The sequence below is a fragment of the Myotis myotis genome, unplaced genomic scaffold (genome assembly GCF_014108235.1).
Source record: "Myotis myotis isolate mMyoMyo1 unplaced genomic scaffold, mMyoMyo1.p scaffold_m19_p_17, whole genome shotgun sequence".
Classification (NCBI taxonomy): domain Eukaryota; kingdom Metazoa; phylum Chordata; class Mammalia; order Chiroptera; family Vespertilionidae; genus Myotis; species Myotis myotis.
The window spans coordinates 40,108,827-40,124,184 of NW_023416321.1; the positions used below are offsets into that span (position 1 = coordinate 40,108,827).

General features: G+C 57.3%; 3 protein-coding genes across 6 annotated transcripts; all 3 read left to right on the forward strand.

Annotated features, from left to right (window-relative positions):
- Positions 1–315: 315 nt before the first annotated feature.
- On the forward strand, positions 316–4,601 carry SPEM3 (SPEM family member 3). Its single transcript, XM_036339830.1, has 4 exons — positions 316–453; positions 605–662; positions 786–1,351; positions 1,682–4,601. Exons 1-4 carry the CDS (start codon positions 316–318, stop codon positions 4,532–4,534), a joined length of 3,615 nt encoding a protein of 1,204 aa, XP_036195723.1. The 3' UTR covers positions 4,535–4,601.
- Positions 4,602–6,241: 1,640 nt separating this feature from the next.
- On the forward strand, positions 6,242–12,219 carry TMEM102 (transmembrane protein 102). 3 transcript variants are annotated; one of them, XR_004972973.1, is made up of 3 exons: positions 6,242–6,877; positions 6,961–8,406; positions 12,109–12,219. XR_004972973.1 is itself a non-coding variant. In XM_036341414.1 (2 exons), exons 1-2 carry the CDS (start codon positions 6,664–6,666, stop codon positions 8,277–8,279), a joined length of 1,533 nt encoding a protein of 510 aa, XP_036197307.1. In that variant the 5' UTR covers positions 6,242–6,663; the 3' UTR covers positions 8,280–10,125. The 3 variants fall into 3 exon arrangements, 1 of the variants encoding a protein (XP_036197307.1); XR_004972975.1 differs by lacking the exon at positions 12,109–12,219 and adding an exon at positions 8,970–10,125; XM_036341414.1 differs by lacking the exon at positions 12,109–12,219 and having other exon boundaries at positions 6,961–10,125.
- On the forward strand, positions 10,153–15,115 carry FGF11 (fibroblast growth factor 11). Of its 2 annotated transcripts, none has more exons than XM_036341415.1 (5): positions 10,153–10,496; positions 12,109–12,219; positions 12,419–12,522; positions 13,241–13,439; positions 13,706–15,115. In XM_036341415.1, exons 1-5 carry the CDS (start codon positions 10,304–10,306, stop codon positions 13,774–13,776), a joined length of 678 nt encoding a protein of 225 aa, XP_036197308.1. In that variant the 5' UTR covers positions 10,153–10,303; the 3' UTR covers positions 13,777–15,115. The 2 variants fall into 2 exon arrangements, with proteins under 2 accessions (XP_036197308.1, XP_036197309.1); XM_036341416.1 differs by having other exon boundaries at positions 10,355–11,331; positions 11,470–12,219.
- Positions 15,116–15,358: the final 243 nt, after the last annotated feature.

Consider the following 15,358-nt stretch of genomic DNA (forward strand, 5'->3'; position numbering starts at 1 on the left):
TTCATAGTCTCAGAAGGGGATGGGCTGCTGCGTGAGTGTTCGAATGAGTGAGTCAGCAGGCAATGAGGGGGAAAAATGAGGGTGAGATGGGGGGGGGGGGGGTGTTGGCTTCTGGGCCCTATTTGACTCTCCAGGCTCAGGTTACGCAAGCCCAGTTACCAGGGAATGACACTTGGCCTTCCTTTTCCTCCGCCTTCCTCATTGTGACCTCCTGTTCCATTATGACCCAGTTCTCCCCATCCCCCACCAGAAGAGTTTGGCTCCTAGTGAGTATGTGGGGGCCAGGGGGCCCAGGTAGTCCTGGGACCCCCGGTCATGGGTGAGCAAGCCCACCACGCAGCCCCAGTGTGCTCTGGCACCAGCTCCAGGAGATGCCAGGACCTAGGAGACTCGATTCTTCTGATTCTGGGCAGCTTCATCTTGCTCAACGTGGGGATCAATGTGGTGACTCTGGTCAGGGCGGGGCCTGGGCACCAGGGTGGGGAAGCCCTAGGGTCTGAGGTGGGAGGGGGTGAGGTGAGAGGGCTGCTGGGATGTGGCCTGGCTAGGGTTGGACTTCAAGGCTCACCTTACTTCTGGGCTCTCCCTTCCCCTGCTTCCTCAGCTCTGGAGGCATCTGAAGAGCTCCTTGCGGATTCTTTTCCATCATTTTTTCCCCAAAGGTGAGTGAGTGGTCCCCAGCATGGGCTCGAGGGGATTTGGCCCTATCCCCTTTCTTCTGTCCCTGTCCCCATGTTCAGCCATTCAGGACCTCAGGCTTCGTCTTACCCCACCTTTCCCTGCAGACAAGCAACCCAACTCTCTAGGCAACCATCCCGTGGCTATGCGCTCCTCTGTGGACCCCAAGAACCTATGCTCAAGAGCCTTTTCCCGCTTCCATCGTTGTCCAAGCCTCCTGCTCAGGAGCCCTAACCAGCTTGACTCCTGCATACCAGATACGAATGATGAGAAGGAATCTAGGTGCTACTGGATGAAGCCTCAGTATGGACACGCCAGGGCTCCCGTAGAGACTCTAAGGGGACTGTGGAAGGAGGGGATGAAGGGAGCTAGGGAGGCCCCTCAACTCATAGCCTCAAAGGCCCCAGGCACCTATCTCTGCAGGCAAGAGACAGCTTCCCAGTTTCTCAAGATGAGCAAGTTGGATCCAGTTCCACTCTGCTTGCCCCAAGGGAATAAGACTAAGACCCCAGATTATGCCCCAGCCCAGACACGGACCCACCCCCCACCCCGACCCCCTGAGCACACCCCTACCCAGGCCCATATCCACCCCCCACTCCACCCCTTTGAGCACATCCCCACCAAGGCCCAGATCTGCCCACAACCCCGAACCCCTGAGCACACCCCCACCCAGGCCCAGATCTGCCCCCCAGCCCAACCCCCTGAGCACACCCCCACCCAGGCCCAGGTCCGCCCCCAACCCCAAACCCCTGAGCACACCCCCACCCAGGCCCAGACCTGCCCCCGACCCCCTGAGCACACCCCCACCCAGGCCCAGATCCGCCCCCCAGCCCAACCCCCTGAGCACACCCCCACCCAGGCCCAGATCTGCCCCCAACCCCGACCCCCTGAGCACACCCCCACCCAGGCCCAGGTCCGCCCCCAACCCCAACCCCCTGAGCACACCTCCACCCAGGCCCAGATCTGCCCCCCAGCCCAACCCCCTGAGCACACCCCCACCCAGGCCCAGACCTGCCCCCGACCCCCTGAGCACACCCCCACCCAGGCCCAGATCTGCCCCCCAGTGCACCCCTCTGAGCACACCCCCACCCAGGCCCAGATCTGCCCCCGAGTTCACCCCTCTGAGCACACCCCCACCCAGGCCCAGATCTGCCCCCCAGTCCACCCCTCTGAACACCGCCCTACCCAGGCCCAGATCCACTCCATAGTCTGCACGCCTAAGCACACCCCTACCCAGGCCCAGACCCGCCCCCCAGTCCACCCCTCTGAGCACACCCCCACCCAGGCCCAGGTCCACTCCATAGTCTGCACCCCTGAGCACACTGGCACCCAGGCCCATGGCCCTGAGCATACCTCAGCCCACACCCTGGCCCAGGCCCCAGCCAAGGTTTCCTCGCATGCCTTAGGCCACTCCATGGACTACATACTTGAGCATCTAACAGTCCATACCCCAACCAGCAACCCTGCTCATCTAACCTATACCCATGCCCACACGTTGGTCCCTCCCCCACCCTCTGCCCCAGACCCTCCTCTAACTTCTGCCCTTGCTACTACTCCTGCCCCAGCCCCTGTTCCAAAATTTGCTTCAATCCTTGCCCCAGCACTGGTCATGGCCCCAACTACCACTCCAGTTCCTACTCCTACCCCTACCTCCACCCTTACCCACAGCCTAACTCCTATTCCCTCTACCCTGACTGTCTTCAATCAAGACCTCTCCACTGGCCATGTGATCTATGCTACCCCCATGGTAAAGAAGAACTTATTCTATGGGTGCCCCACCCAGAACACTGGGTATTCCAGAAAGGACTTGGGTAGCCTCTCCAGGCCCCAAGACAGAGAGGGCCTGATAAACTCTTGTAAAGTCGAGCAAACATCGAAGCAACTTAGTGGGGATACTGCCAACACCTCCACAGGATCCACAGTAGGTTACCTGGAGTTGGAGAATATGGGATGGAATAACTCAAATGATGCCAAAGACAAGTTCTTACAGCCTAAGACCTTCCCTTACAGCAGCTTCCATCCTTGCAATTCTGAGGGGAAAGAAACAGACTCCCAGCCTCCAGTCTATCCCAAATTCCTGGTCTACTCCAAGGATGATTCACCTTCTCAACCTTGCTTTCATTCTCCCACCAGTGTCCAGAATTCAATGTACACTGCTCCTCCACCATGCACTCTTTCTCTCCCTCTTGTTTCTCCCAGATCCTTTGTTCTTCAACAATCTACCAACCACCAGGTGAAGCCTTCCACCTCAACACAAACCCCCACCTTACCTCCAATCTCGATACCCTCTTCCCAGTTTCCCATCCCTTCCCAGTTCTCCACCATTTTCCAACCCCCAATCCAACCCCAATCTTCTGAACTTCATGAGAGACTAGGCCTCACCCAAGACTCTGGCCTCCTAAGAACCCCAGGCCCTTCAAAAGACTTTAGAGTTTCCAAGAACCCAGGCCTCGATCAAGATCCAGGCCTAAAAAAGCTGCCAGGCCTTACCCAACATCCTCATCTCTGCAAGAGTTCAGGGCCTGCCCAAGACTCTGGCCTTCGCAAGAATCTAATTACCCAAGAGTCTGTCCCTGAAAAGCGCCTAGGTCCGCCTCAAAATGTAGGTATTCTTAGGAGCCCATGTCTCACCCAACCCTCTGGCCTCCATAAGAACCTAACATTTCTCCAAAATTCTGACATTCAGAGGAGCTCAGGCTTTGTGCAAGAGACTGTACTCTGCAAAAGTCAAGATCACTCCCAAACAACTGGCCTCCATCACAGCCCAGGCCTTTCTCAAGATTCTGGAGGTTACAAGAGTACAGGTAATGCCCAAGATTGGGGAGTCTCCAGAAGTCTAGGCCTTACCCAAGATTCTGGCCCACAGAAGAGCCCATGCCTTGCCAAACACTCGGAAGTAAACAAGAGCTCAGGCCAGGAATCTGGCCACTACAAAAGCCCGGGCCTTGCCCAAACCTGTGGCTTCCATAAGGGCTCAGGCCTCACCAAAGACTCAGGAGACTACAGAAATCTAGGCCTGACTAAAGATTCTGACCCCTATATGAATCCAGGCCTTATCCAAGCCAATGAAGCAAAAAAGAAATGTGGCTTTGCCCAAGATGTTGGAATTCACAGGAGCCCAGAACATATTCCAAACCCTAACTTCCACAAGAACGCAGGAATTAATCAAGATCCTGGCCCACAGAAGGGCCCACGCCTTACCCAAGACTCTGGCCTCCCCATGACTCACGGCCTTACCAAGGAATCAAGCCTCCACAAGGACTCATGCCTTATCCCAAATCCTGACTTCCACAAGAACCCAGACCTTGCTCTAGGTACTAACTCTGTCCAAGTCTTGGGTCCCTCTCAGACTCCAAAGTCCTCGCTGCCCTCGACAAAGTCATTTGTATATGAAGAGACTCCTCGGAAGAATGCAGAGCAGCATCTCCCACGGACTCCTGACCCACTCGGTCAGCACTCCTGCCCTTCCAAGGCCCAGGTGATCTACAGTGACCTGCAAACCTTCTCAGAGATACCTGTATTGATTGAGTTACAACCATCCTCCCATCGAGTAGGTGGCCAAGAATGGGTGTACCGTCCTGTGAATACAGCTCCTCCAGCTAGCCAGAACTATCACCAGATGGCTATGCCTCCCAAAACCAACTTGAAGACTCACTGCGCTGGGTCAGGCAGCCGGGTAGGGCATGTGGTCTTTGATGCCCGCCAGAGGCAGTTCGGAATGGGCAGAGACAAGTGTGAAGCTCTATCTTCCAGGCGCCTTCGCCAAGAGGCACCCAGCAACTCAGCGGAGAACACTGAGTGGGGATATCAGTGTGTAATGAGGCCCTCGGAAAAAGAGGGGACCAAGGTGCATTAGGAATAAAGAGGCGAGAGAAATGTTCTGTGATTGATTGAGGACATCCACCCCAGCCCCACTGCCGACACTGGCCACTCTCAGGGTCTGATGGGAGCTGGAACTATACTTGCCCCTTCTCCTCCAAAGCTGCAGAGCTAAACCCATGATCCCCAAGGCCCTGGAGCTGCATTTTCCAACACACTAGCCATTAGCTATCCATGGCTTTTAGAATGTAAATTAATTAAAATTTAAAATTGTTTTTCTGTTTCATTATTTACATTTCAAGTGCTCAATAGACATGGGTGGCTAGTGGCTACTACATTGGACAGGACAGATTTAGGACATTTTCATCATTACAGAAAATCCTACTAGGCAGTAATGCTTTAGAGTTTAGAGTCACTTTCCTTACCCTGTCATCCATCCCCAGCTTCTTCAAAACTCCCACAGAGCCCAGAGAACTTAATTCTTTTTAGGGTGGCTCAGAGGCCACCTCTGGGGAGGAGGTAAGATGTAGGGATGCCAGATGCCTGATTACCCCAGAATGTGAGAGAGAGCCCAGTCTTCAGTTTTCCTGATCTGGTCTCTTGGGTCACAACCGGATGTATGGAAACCTGCCTCTCCAGTTCTGGGCAGTGTTTGGGGCTCTGAGTTGCTAAGGGAGAAGAGCTCTCTTTGTCAGTGACTAGGAACGCCTGAGACCTGGGCTTCCCAAATTGAGCCCTGGATTCTGAGAGTCCCTTCCTTTACAGGCCTCTAATTTTTCTAGGTGATTCTGTTTAATTCTCTTGCCCATGGGCTATCACTCCAGAGATAGTCCCCAGGGGAAAGGGTATGTAAGAAGTCCTGGTCCAGCAATGCATAGGTCTGATCTGTAAGCCTGTCCCTGGTGTCCTAACTTTTGTCCCGTTATTCTGGCTCCCTTGTCATCCTGGACTTAAGCTTCGTCCCTGAAAGCATTGGTAACTGAAAACAATTTTCTTCCCCATAATTTCCCTTTGCTCTGCCCCCCCCCCCCCACCCAACTGGGAGTTTCCTCTGGATTTGATTTTCAGTTCTGATAACTCATCTGTGTACACACCAGGTATGAGATTCCAAAGTGTTTTTCCCGTCACCACACATGTGTAACTGAGGTGGGTATCATTAATATGTCCCCTCCCCGAGTCAGATGTCCACTCCTGGGTCACCACCTGTGTGTTCTTGCCTCACACGACTACCACCGGTTCCAAGGGGAGTTCCTTTCTAACACCTCTCTGGCTCAGCTCTGACCTTGGGCAGGTCTTGTGCAGCCTCTCTCGGACGCAGTCTCATCTCCAAGATGCAGTTATAAGTACATGGAAGAACCCTTCTAGACCTACATGACCAAGGCTCCGCTACTCACATGGGATAGAGGGGCCCCTGTTTCTCCCCAATCCCTGAGGTGTGTCCACCATTATTGTTTGCTATTTAGATATATCCTATCACCCTTCTGCTCCAACTCCAAGGAATGTTTGTGTGGGGCTGACCTGGGCTTGGAAAGAAACAGAACAGTTTATCTCCATAGAAACTCCAACTCCAACCAGGCACTTCAGAGGAACAGTAAAGGATGTGGGGGCGTAGCCCCATCGCTCTGGTAACGGAACAAACTGCAACTCCCCGGACAGCGCGAGATCTGAAAAGAGCGAAGGGAGTGTTGACAGAGGCGGGGCCGGCCCGAGCCACCTGGACGCCTCCTAGAAAGGGGCGAGGCTGGAATTCGGGGCGTGGCCCTGCGGGCCGCAGGAAGAAGCTACCTGTTGGATTGCTTTAGCCATTTTCTTCCCAACTCTTGCAGTTGCCCCTTAGGGAAGCCGCAGACCTTAAGCCTTTTCCGAAAAAGAGGTCCGGGGAGGTAGACAGGGACGCCGGAGGGCTATCACGTGCCGAAGGAGGGGTGAGTCCGGTGAACCGGCCCATGGGGCGGGGACCAGAATAGGAGAAAGGGCAAGGACAGAGGAGGTCTTTATTTGTTCGTTTTCAAGACGGAACTCACAGCCCTTTATCTGCAGACCCGTTGGCGCACCTGCCTGAGGCACTCTGTCGGCCTCGGAAAGAGAGAAGGGCGGAGGTGCCTTTTGGCCGGTCTAGGCTTCCTCTCGTCTGTGTCGTTCCCCGGCCCCAAACCCTAGAGCCGCATGGCTTCCGCGGTCTGGGGGAGTGCCCCCTGGTGGGGCCCGCCGCCCCCGGCCCCAGCCCGCCCGCTCACGGACATCGACTTCTGCTCCGGAGCGCAGCTCCAGGAACTGACCCAGCTCATCCAGGAGCTCGGAGTGCAGGAGAGCTGGAGAGACGGGCCCAAGACGGGCCCAGACCTCCTCCGGGCCAAGGACTTTGTTTTTTCTTTACTCGGTGAGTAACCCTCCCCGGCTTCAGAAACGCGCAGCTCAGCCCCGCCCCGGAGTTGCGTATCACAATCCCTTCTCTTCCCGTAGGTCTGGTTCACCGCCGAGACCCCCGTTTTCCGCCCCAAGCAGAGCTCTTGCTGCTTCGTGGCGGGATTCGCGAGGGCTCCGTGGATCTGGGGCCTTCACCCCTAGGCCCCTATGCCCGGGGGCCTCACTACGACGCCGGCTTCACCCTGCTGGTGCCCGTGTTTTCTCTCGATGGCATCGGGCAGGAGTTGCAACTGGACATGGAATCCTGTTATGCCCGGCTCTGCCTCCCGGAATTGATGCAGGGAACCTCGGTGCGAAAGGCATGGCAGGACTGCCTGGGACCCCCAGTCCCGGGAGGACGCGACTCGGTCCCCCGCACCGAAAGCGAACAAAGTCCCCAGGATCAGCAAAGCTCCGTGGACCAACCGCCCGGTGACGTCACCGAGCTGGACCCGCACGTGTCTTTGGAAAAATCACCTAGTAACCGTTCGGGGCCCGAGTCGCCTCGGCCAGATGTAACCGACCTCGGCTTTCCCGCATCCCCGAAAGAACTGGGTGGTGACGTCACCAAAGCAACCACGGAGAGTCCTGCACCGCCGCTGTCCGAGGCTCCGGAGGCGTGGCCCACATTGTGCCCGGCCAAGGTGGCTGCGTGGTTCTTTGCTGTGCTGGCTGAGGTCGCCGAGTCCCTGATCCCGGTCCCCGGTGCCCCGCTCTTGGTCCACGCAGCCCGCCACGCGGGATTCACCACCATCCTCCTGGCTACTCCAGGGCCCCCACGCCGTCTCCTGCTTTTCGACCTGATCCCCGTGGTGTCCGTGAATGGCTGGCCCGAGGGGGCTCGGAGCCACTCGTGGGCCGGCCCGCTGGCCTCCGAGTCGTCGTCCTTCTACCTGGTGCCGGGCGGGGACACAGAGCGGCCGGGCGCTTCCGGCTGGCAGCTGTGCTTCGCCCGCCAGGAGCTGGCGCTCAAGGCGCTCATACCCGCCCCGCTGCTGCAAGCGCACGCGGCGGCCCAGGCGCTGTTGCGCCCGCTGGTGGCCGGGACCCGGGCCGCGGCGCCCTACCTTCTGCGGACGTTGCTCTACTGGGCTTGCGAGCGGCTGCCTGCGCTCTATCTGGCGCGGCCGGAGAATGCCGGCGCCTGCTGCCTGGGGCTGCTGGATGAGCTGAGCCGTGCGCTCGAGGCCGGGACTCTGCCCCACTATTTTCTGAGCGGCCGAAAGCTCTGGGCAGGGGACAGAGCGGCTGCGCTGCTTATGGCGTTGGCCCGGCTTCGTGGGGACCCTGCCCGGGCCCTGTGCGCCACGGTGGAGGAGGCCAAGACTGCGCGCAAGGGGGGCGGCTTAGCTGGTGTGGGAGGCGGGGCCCATTAAGGACTTCTACCAGCATGGAAAGTCCCTCACTTGGGAGACACTGAGCATCCTGGATCCAAAATTCCGTTCAAGAAGGCATCCTTACGGTTCCTCCCCATCATTCCACTCGCCTCGCGCTTCATCCCGGGTACAGGTCTTTCCCGTCTGGCTTCTCTGCTCTCCAAACCTGTGGCCAGCAGCCCTCTTGCCCTAGTATAGCCTCTAGCAACTATCTTCCCCCAATTCTTACGGTCTCTTCGGAGTCTATAGGCGGGAGGGGGAGGATAAGTGGAAAGGAGAGCGGTATGGACATCAGAGACAGACTAATTCGTCTCACACAAAAGCAATCATATTAAGGAGGCCGGATTTCGCCCCAAGCTAGATCTCGACTCCCTCCCCCCAGTCTCTTCAGTTATTACCTCCACTTTCCTCAGTCAGTTCTGTCCTCCCATCCTGGGCCGTAGGGTCCCTTCACTCTGGGTGCTCACCCTTCCATTGATCTTAAGCCCCATCTCCCTCCCCTCATCCAGGGTTCCATTCAATGGAGTCACCTTGGTTCCTCCTCCTCTGAACACCCAGATATGCGGCCCTGCCTCAGCTCCCCCTGCCTCTAAGTCCATCCCCACTCCCTGCCTCTAAGGAACCCCAGGGTTCTTACCGCCCAACTTAACCCCCTTTTCCTGGCGTCTCCGCCCCCTGCCCCGCCCTCAGGCTGGCTCTTGGGGAAGCGCGAGCTGCGGTTGCGATTGCCGCGGCCGCCTCAGCTTCCCACTGTCGCTGCTGCTACTGCTGCTACTGCTGCCGCCTCTACCGCCGCTGCACTTGGTCCAGCCGCCAGGCCGTGCTCTGATTTTGCCGGACCAGGGCGCTCTGCGGGGACACCTTCACTCTTCCGGGGGCCCAGGACGCCTAGCCAGGCGTGGAGGGAAGCTCCGTTTGCGGGGGACAGGGAGGGAGGAGCCTGGAACCCGGGCCAGCACCACCCGTCGCGGGATCTACAAGACAGGACAGGTGGAGGGGCGTCGGGGAAAAGGGGGTTGCTATAGGTAGTCCCAGGGAGGAGGAGGAAGCCCTGTAGCAGTGATGCGCTCAGACTTGTAGGGGGCCTGTTCACATTTGGGAACTGGTGACATGAGCGCACTCTTTTGCGGGGCTGGTTGGATTGGAGGGGGTGGGATCTAAACAGCACCAGCTGTTCCTGAGGAAATTAAGGGGCGGCCAGAGGAAAAAAAAAAACCACCACCAAAACGGATGCTCCTTATTTCCAGGTTGACAGAGGGCCCCCAGACACCTACCTGGTGTATCCACCAGGAAGGGTGGATTTGGAGGTGACTTCAAAAATAGTGGAGGGTAACATGGGCTCAGCAATTTGAACCCTGAGCCACTAGAAATGCGGGTGACTTGGTGAGAGAAAAAAAAGGTATTGTCTAGAGACGGAGTCTGATAACCCGTTCTCACTGAACAGGAACAGCCTGGATATTCCCAGACATAGTTTGGGGGGATTTCAGCGGGGAAACGTGGGAGATCCTCTTCACTTCGAGGGTGGCAAAGTTGGGTTCTGCCCTGACACTGGCAGGGCCCCAGCAGGGGTGGGGTGAGCTAATATTCCCAAAGCTAAGGATCCACATCCTTGAGATTATAAAAGTGGATTTGGCAGGAGTTCAGGGGCCCTGAAATAGGGTGAAAAGATGCCTGGGGATGTTGGAACCACGTATTGGAAATGTTGAGGGTTATGACTTTGGGATAGGGTAAGTGGGGACAGAGCTACTGGAGAGCAGGGGAGGGGGCAAAAGTCCAGGGTGGGTTGCCTGAGAGGTACATAGGCTGCTGGATCCAGTGGAGCTAGCAAGGGGGCCCGAGGGTGAGAGCCGACGCTGGGGGGGGGGGGGGGTGCGGGGTGCTGAGGCTTGTCCCTAAGGTCCGGTGGGTGGGGCGGTGAGTCGGGGAAGAGCGTCCAGAGCATGCCGTGGTGAGCGGGCTTCTCCGGGGGAGCCCAGCGCGCTCCCAGCGCCTGCTGGTTTGGGGGTGTCTCCTCCCGGGGCGCCATGGCGGCGCTGGCCAGTAGCCTGATCCGGCAGAAGCGGGAGGTCCGCGAGCCCGGGGGCAGCCGGCCGGTGTCGGCGCAGCGGCGCGTGTGTCCCCGCGGCACCAAGTCCCTTTGCCAGAAGCAGCTCCTCATCCTGCTGTCCAAGGTGCGACTGTGCGGGGGGCGGCCCGCGCGGCTGGACCGCGGCCCCGGTGAGTGGCTGGGGCGGGGTGTCCGGGACGGGGGTCTCTCTGCCTGGGAGGTCGAGATGAGGAGAATGGAGCCCGACTGAGGGAGGCTCCCGGGAAGTGAAAGGGGGTGGACCACAAAGTCTCTGCCAGTCCCTGCCTCAGTTTCCCTCTTCTGTTGCCCGTAACCCCGAGTCTCCTTGCTTTTGAGGGCAAGGGGAAGGCTTGAGGGGCTCAGTCTGGCGCCCCAAGCCTCGTGGCTCCTGCTCTTCCCCCACCCCCACCCCCGATCCCCACCCCCACAGCGCTTCGCCTACGTGCAGGCTCTCGCGATTCTTTCCATCCACAGCCGAGGGGCCTGGGGGCTCCGGACGCTTGGGTCACCCCGAGAGTTTCTGCGGCTCCGGCGGCCCCGCCCCCACCCCGCTCCTCCCGCTCCTCCACGTCTTGGCTCGGTTCCTCCTGGCCGAGCTGGCCTGGCTCAGCGCCAATCTCCCCAGCTCTCCCCTGGGTGTCCTTGCAGCTCCCTCGCCAAGCCGCCCCTCTGTGCGCCCTCCCCCCTTGACCTGAGCTTCAGGAGAGGAGCTGGGTTCCCCCCATGACCCTCCACGAGACTCCGAAACCGGGCCCCACGAGCTCAGGGGACCCTCTGCTGCGAGGAACTCAGACACCGCACCAGGCCCGCGGGAGACCCGCTCGGAGGCTGGGGGTCGTACCACCTACGAGGGGGTACGCGGAAGTCGGCCGACAGCAAGCGACCGGCATGGAGAGTTGTGCGGGTTCGCGCGTGGTCCCGTCCAGGTGCCACAGGCAGGGAGTCCCTCTGGCCCTGCTCCCGCCCGCTCCCAGCTCCGATAGGGTGAGCCCCTCGCACCCTCCTCCCGCGCCCCCCCCCCACCGCCGGCCCGCCGCAGTGGTACGGTCCGCAGCCCACCCTTTGAGTGGGACCCGGCCGCCACGTGACTCACCCTGCCTCCCCACCTCCCCCTTTTCCTAGGTTTGGTCCCGGGCGCCCCCCACCCCAGGCGGGTTACCTGGCTGAAGGGGAAAGGCTGAGCCTCGGGGAGGCCCTGGCCCCCGAGCCAGCGGACTGACAGGTACAGACAGTGGGTCAGTGTCAGACTGGCCGGCGCTGGGCCAAGGCGAGGCCCGTGCCAAGGGAGCAGCAGCAGCAGCAGGTGCTGAGTCAGCGTCAGGCCCAGTCCCACCCCCACTCTTGAGGGGGCGCCCCTACCCTGTGGTCACCTTGCGGCCCCCCACATTCGCAAACACAATGTCACTTCCGCAGCCCTGCCTGTCTCCCTCTGCTTTTTGATGAACCTGTGCCCTTCCTCCTCTCTTCCTCCACCCCTGTTCTGGTTGAGCTGTGGAGTAGGAATTAATCCATTTCAATTCATTTCAATACATGACACTGAAAGCCGGTGGTTAGAGGCAGCAGGAGGGACCCACACCTCAGCCTCCTCAGGAACCCAGGCGAGGGGGGAGAGAGCTTTCCTGGAGGGTGGGAAAGCCGGGGCCCTAGCACTCTATTCCTCCCCTCCCCTCTCCCTTCTTTCCCCTCTCTGATCCCACCAAGTGTAGGAATGTTTTTGGGAACAGAGATGTCATTTTTAAAGATGAATGTGTCTTTCTCTAGAGCCTCAACTTAAAGGCATCGTCACCAAACTGTTCTGCCGCCAGGGTTTCTACCTCCAGGCAAACCCCGACGGGAGCATCCAGGGAACCCCAGAGGACACCAGCTCTTTCAGTGAGAGGGGAAGCCGGCCCCTGGGTGGGAAGGGGCTAGTGGGGCTAGGAGACTAGGGCAATCCCATGCCTGCTTGAGTTTCTGTTTACAGTCGGCCTCTTTGACTCCCAAGGGAGGAAGTGAAGCTAGGATGGGGGGCGGGGGGCTCAGATGGGGATGCAAGGCCTGGGGTACTGATGCCCCCTCTCTCCATCCCCAGCCCACTTTAATCTGATCCCCGTGGGGCTCCGTGTGGTTACCATCCAGAGTGCCAAGCTGGGTCACTACATGGCCATGAATGCTGAGGGGCTGCTCTACAGCTCGGTGAGACAACGAGGCTGAGTGGCTCGGGGTTTGCAGATTCCCCAGCTACACCTTTCTCAGCTACAGCTATTTTACGGTTCAGGACTCCCTCCCACGCCAGCGCTTGCTGGTGTCCTGTCTTTACTGCCCTCCAGATACCCCCCAGGCTTCTTGACTGTCCAACCCCTTTAGCCTTTCAGGGCCCCGATTTCTCTTCCTACCCCTTCCAGGCTTCATTATCACTCACTGCCCCAGAGTCATTCAGGATAGGGCGTGGTCAGAGGCTGGGAATAGAGTGGAGAGTCTAGTTCAGCGGTTCTCAACCTGTGGGTCGGGACCCCTTTGGGGGTCGAACGACCCTTTCACAGGGGTCGCCTAAGACCATCAGAAAACACATATATAATTACATATTGTTTTTGTGATTAATCACTATGCTTTAATTATATTCAATTTGTAACAATGAAATTGGGGGTCACCACAACCTGAGGAACTGTATTAAAGGGTCGCGGCATTAGGAAGGTGGAGAACCACTGGTCTAGTTCCTCACCCTCAGGGGCCTACCAGACTCTTCCTTGTCCTTTCTTCCTCCCAGTTCCCACATGGATCAGAAGTTGGCCCTCCCAGCCTGAAATGTATGGATTATATTTTGTCTTGTTCTTCCCAGGGCTCCCTTCTGTCCAGTGATGTGTCTCTTTGTCTCTTTGTCTGTGTGTGCCTTCCTGGGTCTTTGTCTCCTCAGCAACATTTCACAGCTGAGTGTCGCTTTAAGGAGTGTGTCTTTGAGAATTACTATGTCCTGTACGCCTCTGCTCTCTACCGTCAGTGCCGTTCTGGCCGGGCCTGGTACCTAGGCTTGGACAAAGAGGGTCGAGTCATGAAGGGAAATCGAGTCAAGAAGACCAAGGCAGCTGCCCACTTTGTGCCCAAGCTCCTGGAGGGTGAGTATGGACTGGAGAAAATGGGGGCCACGTGGAAGGGTATTGACCTTGACATGGACATTTAGTGACACGCATCTCAGGGGCTACAAGTGTGAGGAGGACCAAGCCAGGAAGACTTTGGCCTTTGGGGGTTTGGGGAGTTCTCCTATGGGGTTGGGGTTCTCAGAGGATGACTATAGGGGAAGGGAGCCCTTTCAGAGCTCTGATTCTGCCTAGGTCTCTCTGTGCCTAACTCTCCTTTCTGCTCCTCTCTCTCCCCTTCACAGTGGCCATGTACCGGGAGCCTTCTCTCCACAGTGTCCCCGAGACGTCTCCTTCCAGTCCCCCTGCCCCCTGAAATATAGACCCTGGACTGGACACTCCTGCACTTGCACCGGTCTAGCCACCGCCACAGCCTGTCTCCCAGCCCTGCTCCTGGACCTGCTCTCACCCCAGCTGCCATACTCATGCCCTGAGCAGCCAGGTCCCACCAGGTGCTCTACCCTGAGGGAGCCTAGGAACTGCTGAAACCCTTAGATGCTTGGACCTTAGAGGTGGATGTCTGAAAATGTCCTGGCTGATCACTTCTTTCCTTCCACACTTATACCCCCCCCCCCGCCCCCCGCAAAGCCTTTTCCTAAGATGGCACTGGGGGTTTCCAAACAGAGAACAGGACTCCAATACCCCCCTCCCCAGGCTCAGCCAGTTCCTGGAGCCCTTTTCATGGCCTCTGAGCCATAGATTTATAGATCTACTGGAGCTCAGGGTTAGTGTCCTTTCCCTCCTCCACCTTCTGCCTTGTTCTGAACAGGTTCTGCAACACCAGGCACCTCAGCCAGGGCCACTTCTGCACTAAGGCTCTGTGCTGGATCCACCAGGCTTCCTCAACCCAGACAGACCCCGGGCTTCCAAGTAGAGAGAGGCTGGATTTGAGCCCTGTCCAGCTCTTGGCCTTGGCCTGAATTGGGGCCAGTCTCAGATTACTACAGGTTTAACTTTTTTTATCCCAGAGATACCCAATACTAGAGCATGGTGTTCTAGACACATATGGAGCCATACTTCCTTCTGAACCTCAGCTCTAGAATATAGACCACGACTCTCCACCCTTCCCTCCAGGATGGAACTGGGGCCTATATAGCCATATTATTGCTCTAGAGTAAGTTCTAGTAGACCCATCCTCCCAACTTCTCTAGTGATACCTATTAAGAATGAGTTCTGGGGAGGACCCAGCTATTATTCAAAAAGAATTAAGTCCTGGATGAATTAAGAACTACTTGTTTTACATAGATAATTTTCTAAAAATCATACTCTTCCTCCTAGAGAATGCTAACCTTATTTTTACATGCAGTTTAATTCTGCTGGGGCCCAGGGAAAGAAATCTGAGGAAGGGCTGAGGAGTTTTAGAAGGAATCCATGGCTCGTTATGGGGGAGCTAGGATGGGGAAGGGGTCAAAATCGTGACTTAATTGGACCTGTGTCTGGGTTTGGGGGACATGAACACAGCTACCTCAGCAAGAATCCCTCCCAGGTCCCCCCAAAGCTGAGGTCTTTAGGGAAATGGGTCTAGAATAAGAAGAGTATGACATAGACCTTACAGTGTACAGATGATGTGTTGTAGAATTGTGCACCTGAAACCTGTATAATTTTGTTAACCAGTGTCACCCCCAATAATAATAAAAAACATGATATAGACTTGACCATCCCAGTGAAGATACCCCAATTCAGCAATAAGTCCCACCACTCTCTCCTAAGTCAGGACAAGGAGGGTGAGGGCCTCTCTTGGGTTCCAGAACTCATATAACCCCAGAGCTTCTACCTGAATAGAACTTGCTTTATTTGACAGCTTTATAACCTCAGCTGTGTGTTAGGTACCTAACAAGGGCCTGACCTGATTCTTCTGAAAAAACAACCACGGAGAGCTAGGGGCAGGCCTGGAAAAG

What these genes read in the sequence shown, in the direction of transcription:
- SPEM3 (XM_036339830.1), top strand. Translation starts at nt 316, where the DNA reads ATGGGTGAGCAAGCCCACCACGCAGCCCCAGTGTGCTCTGGCACCAGC. An exon ending in GGATCAATGTGGTGACTCTG is followed by an intron (nt 454 to 604) that starts GTCAGGGCGGGG and finishes CTGCTTCCTCAG; the next exon opens with CTCTGGAGGCATCTGAAGAG. An exon ending in CCATCATTTTTTCCCCAAAG is followed by an intron (nt 663 to 785) that starts GTGAGTGAGTGG and finishes CTTTCCCTGCAG; the next exon opens with ACAAGCAACCCAACTCTCTA.
- FGF11 (XM_036341415.1), top strand. Translation starts at nt 10,304, where the DNA reads ATGGCGGCGCTGGCCAGTAGCCTGATCCGGCAGAAGCGGGAGGTCCGC. An exon ending in GCGGCTGGACCGCGGCCCCG is followed by an intron (nt 10,497 to 12,108) that starts GTGAGTGGCTGG and finishes GTCTTTCTCTAG; the next exon opens with AGCCTCAACTTAAAGGCATC. An exon ending in TGTGCCCAAGCTCCTGGAGG is followed by an intron (nt 13,440 to 13,705) that starts GTGAGTATGGAC and finishes TCCCCTTCACAG; the next exon opens with TGGCCATGTACCGGGAGCCT.
- TMEM102 (XM_036341414.1), top strand. Translation starts at nt 6,664, where the DNA reads ATGGCTTCCGCGGTCTGGGGGAGTGCCCCCTGGTGGGGCCCGCCGCCC. An exon ending in CTTTGTTTTTTCTTTACTCG is followed by an intron (nt 6,878 to 6,960) that starts GTGAGTAACCCT and finishes CTCTTCCCGTAG; the next exon opens with GTCTGGTTCACCGCCGAGAC.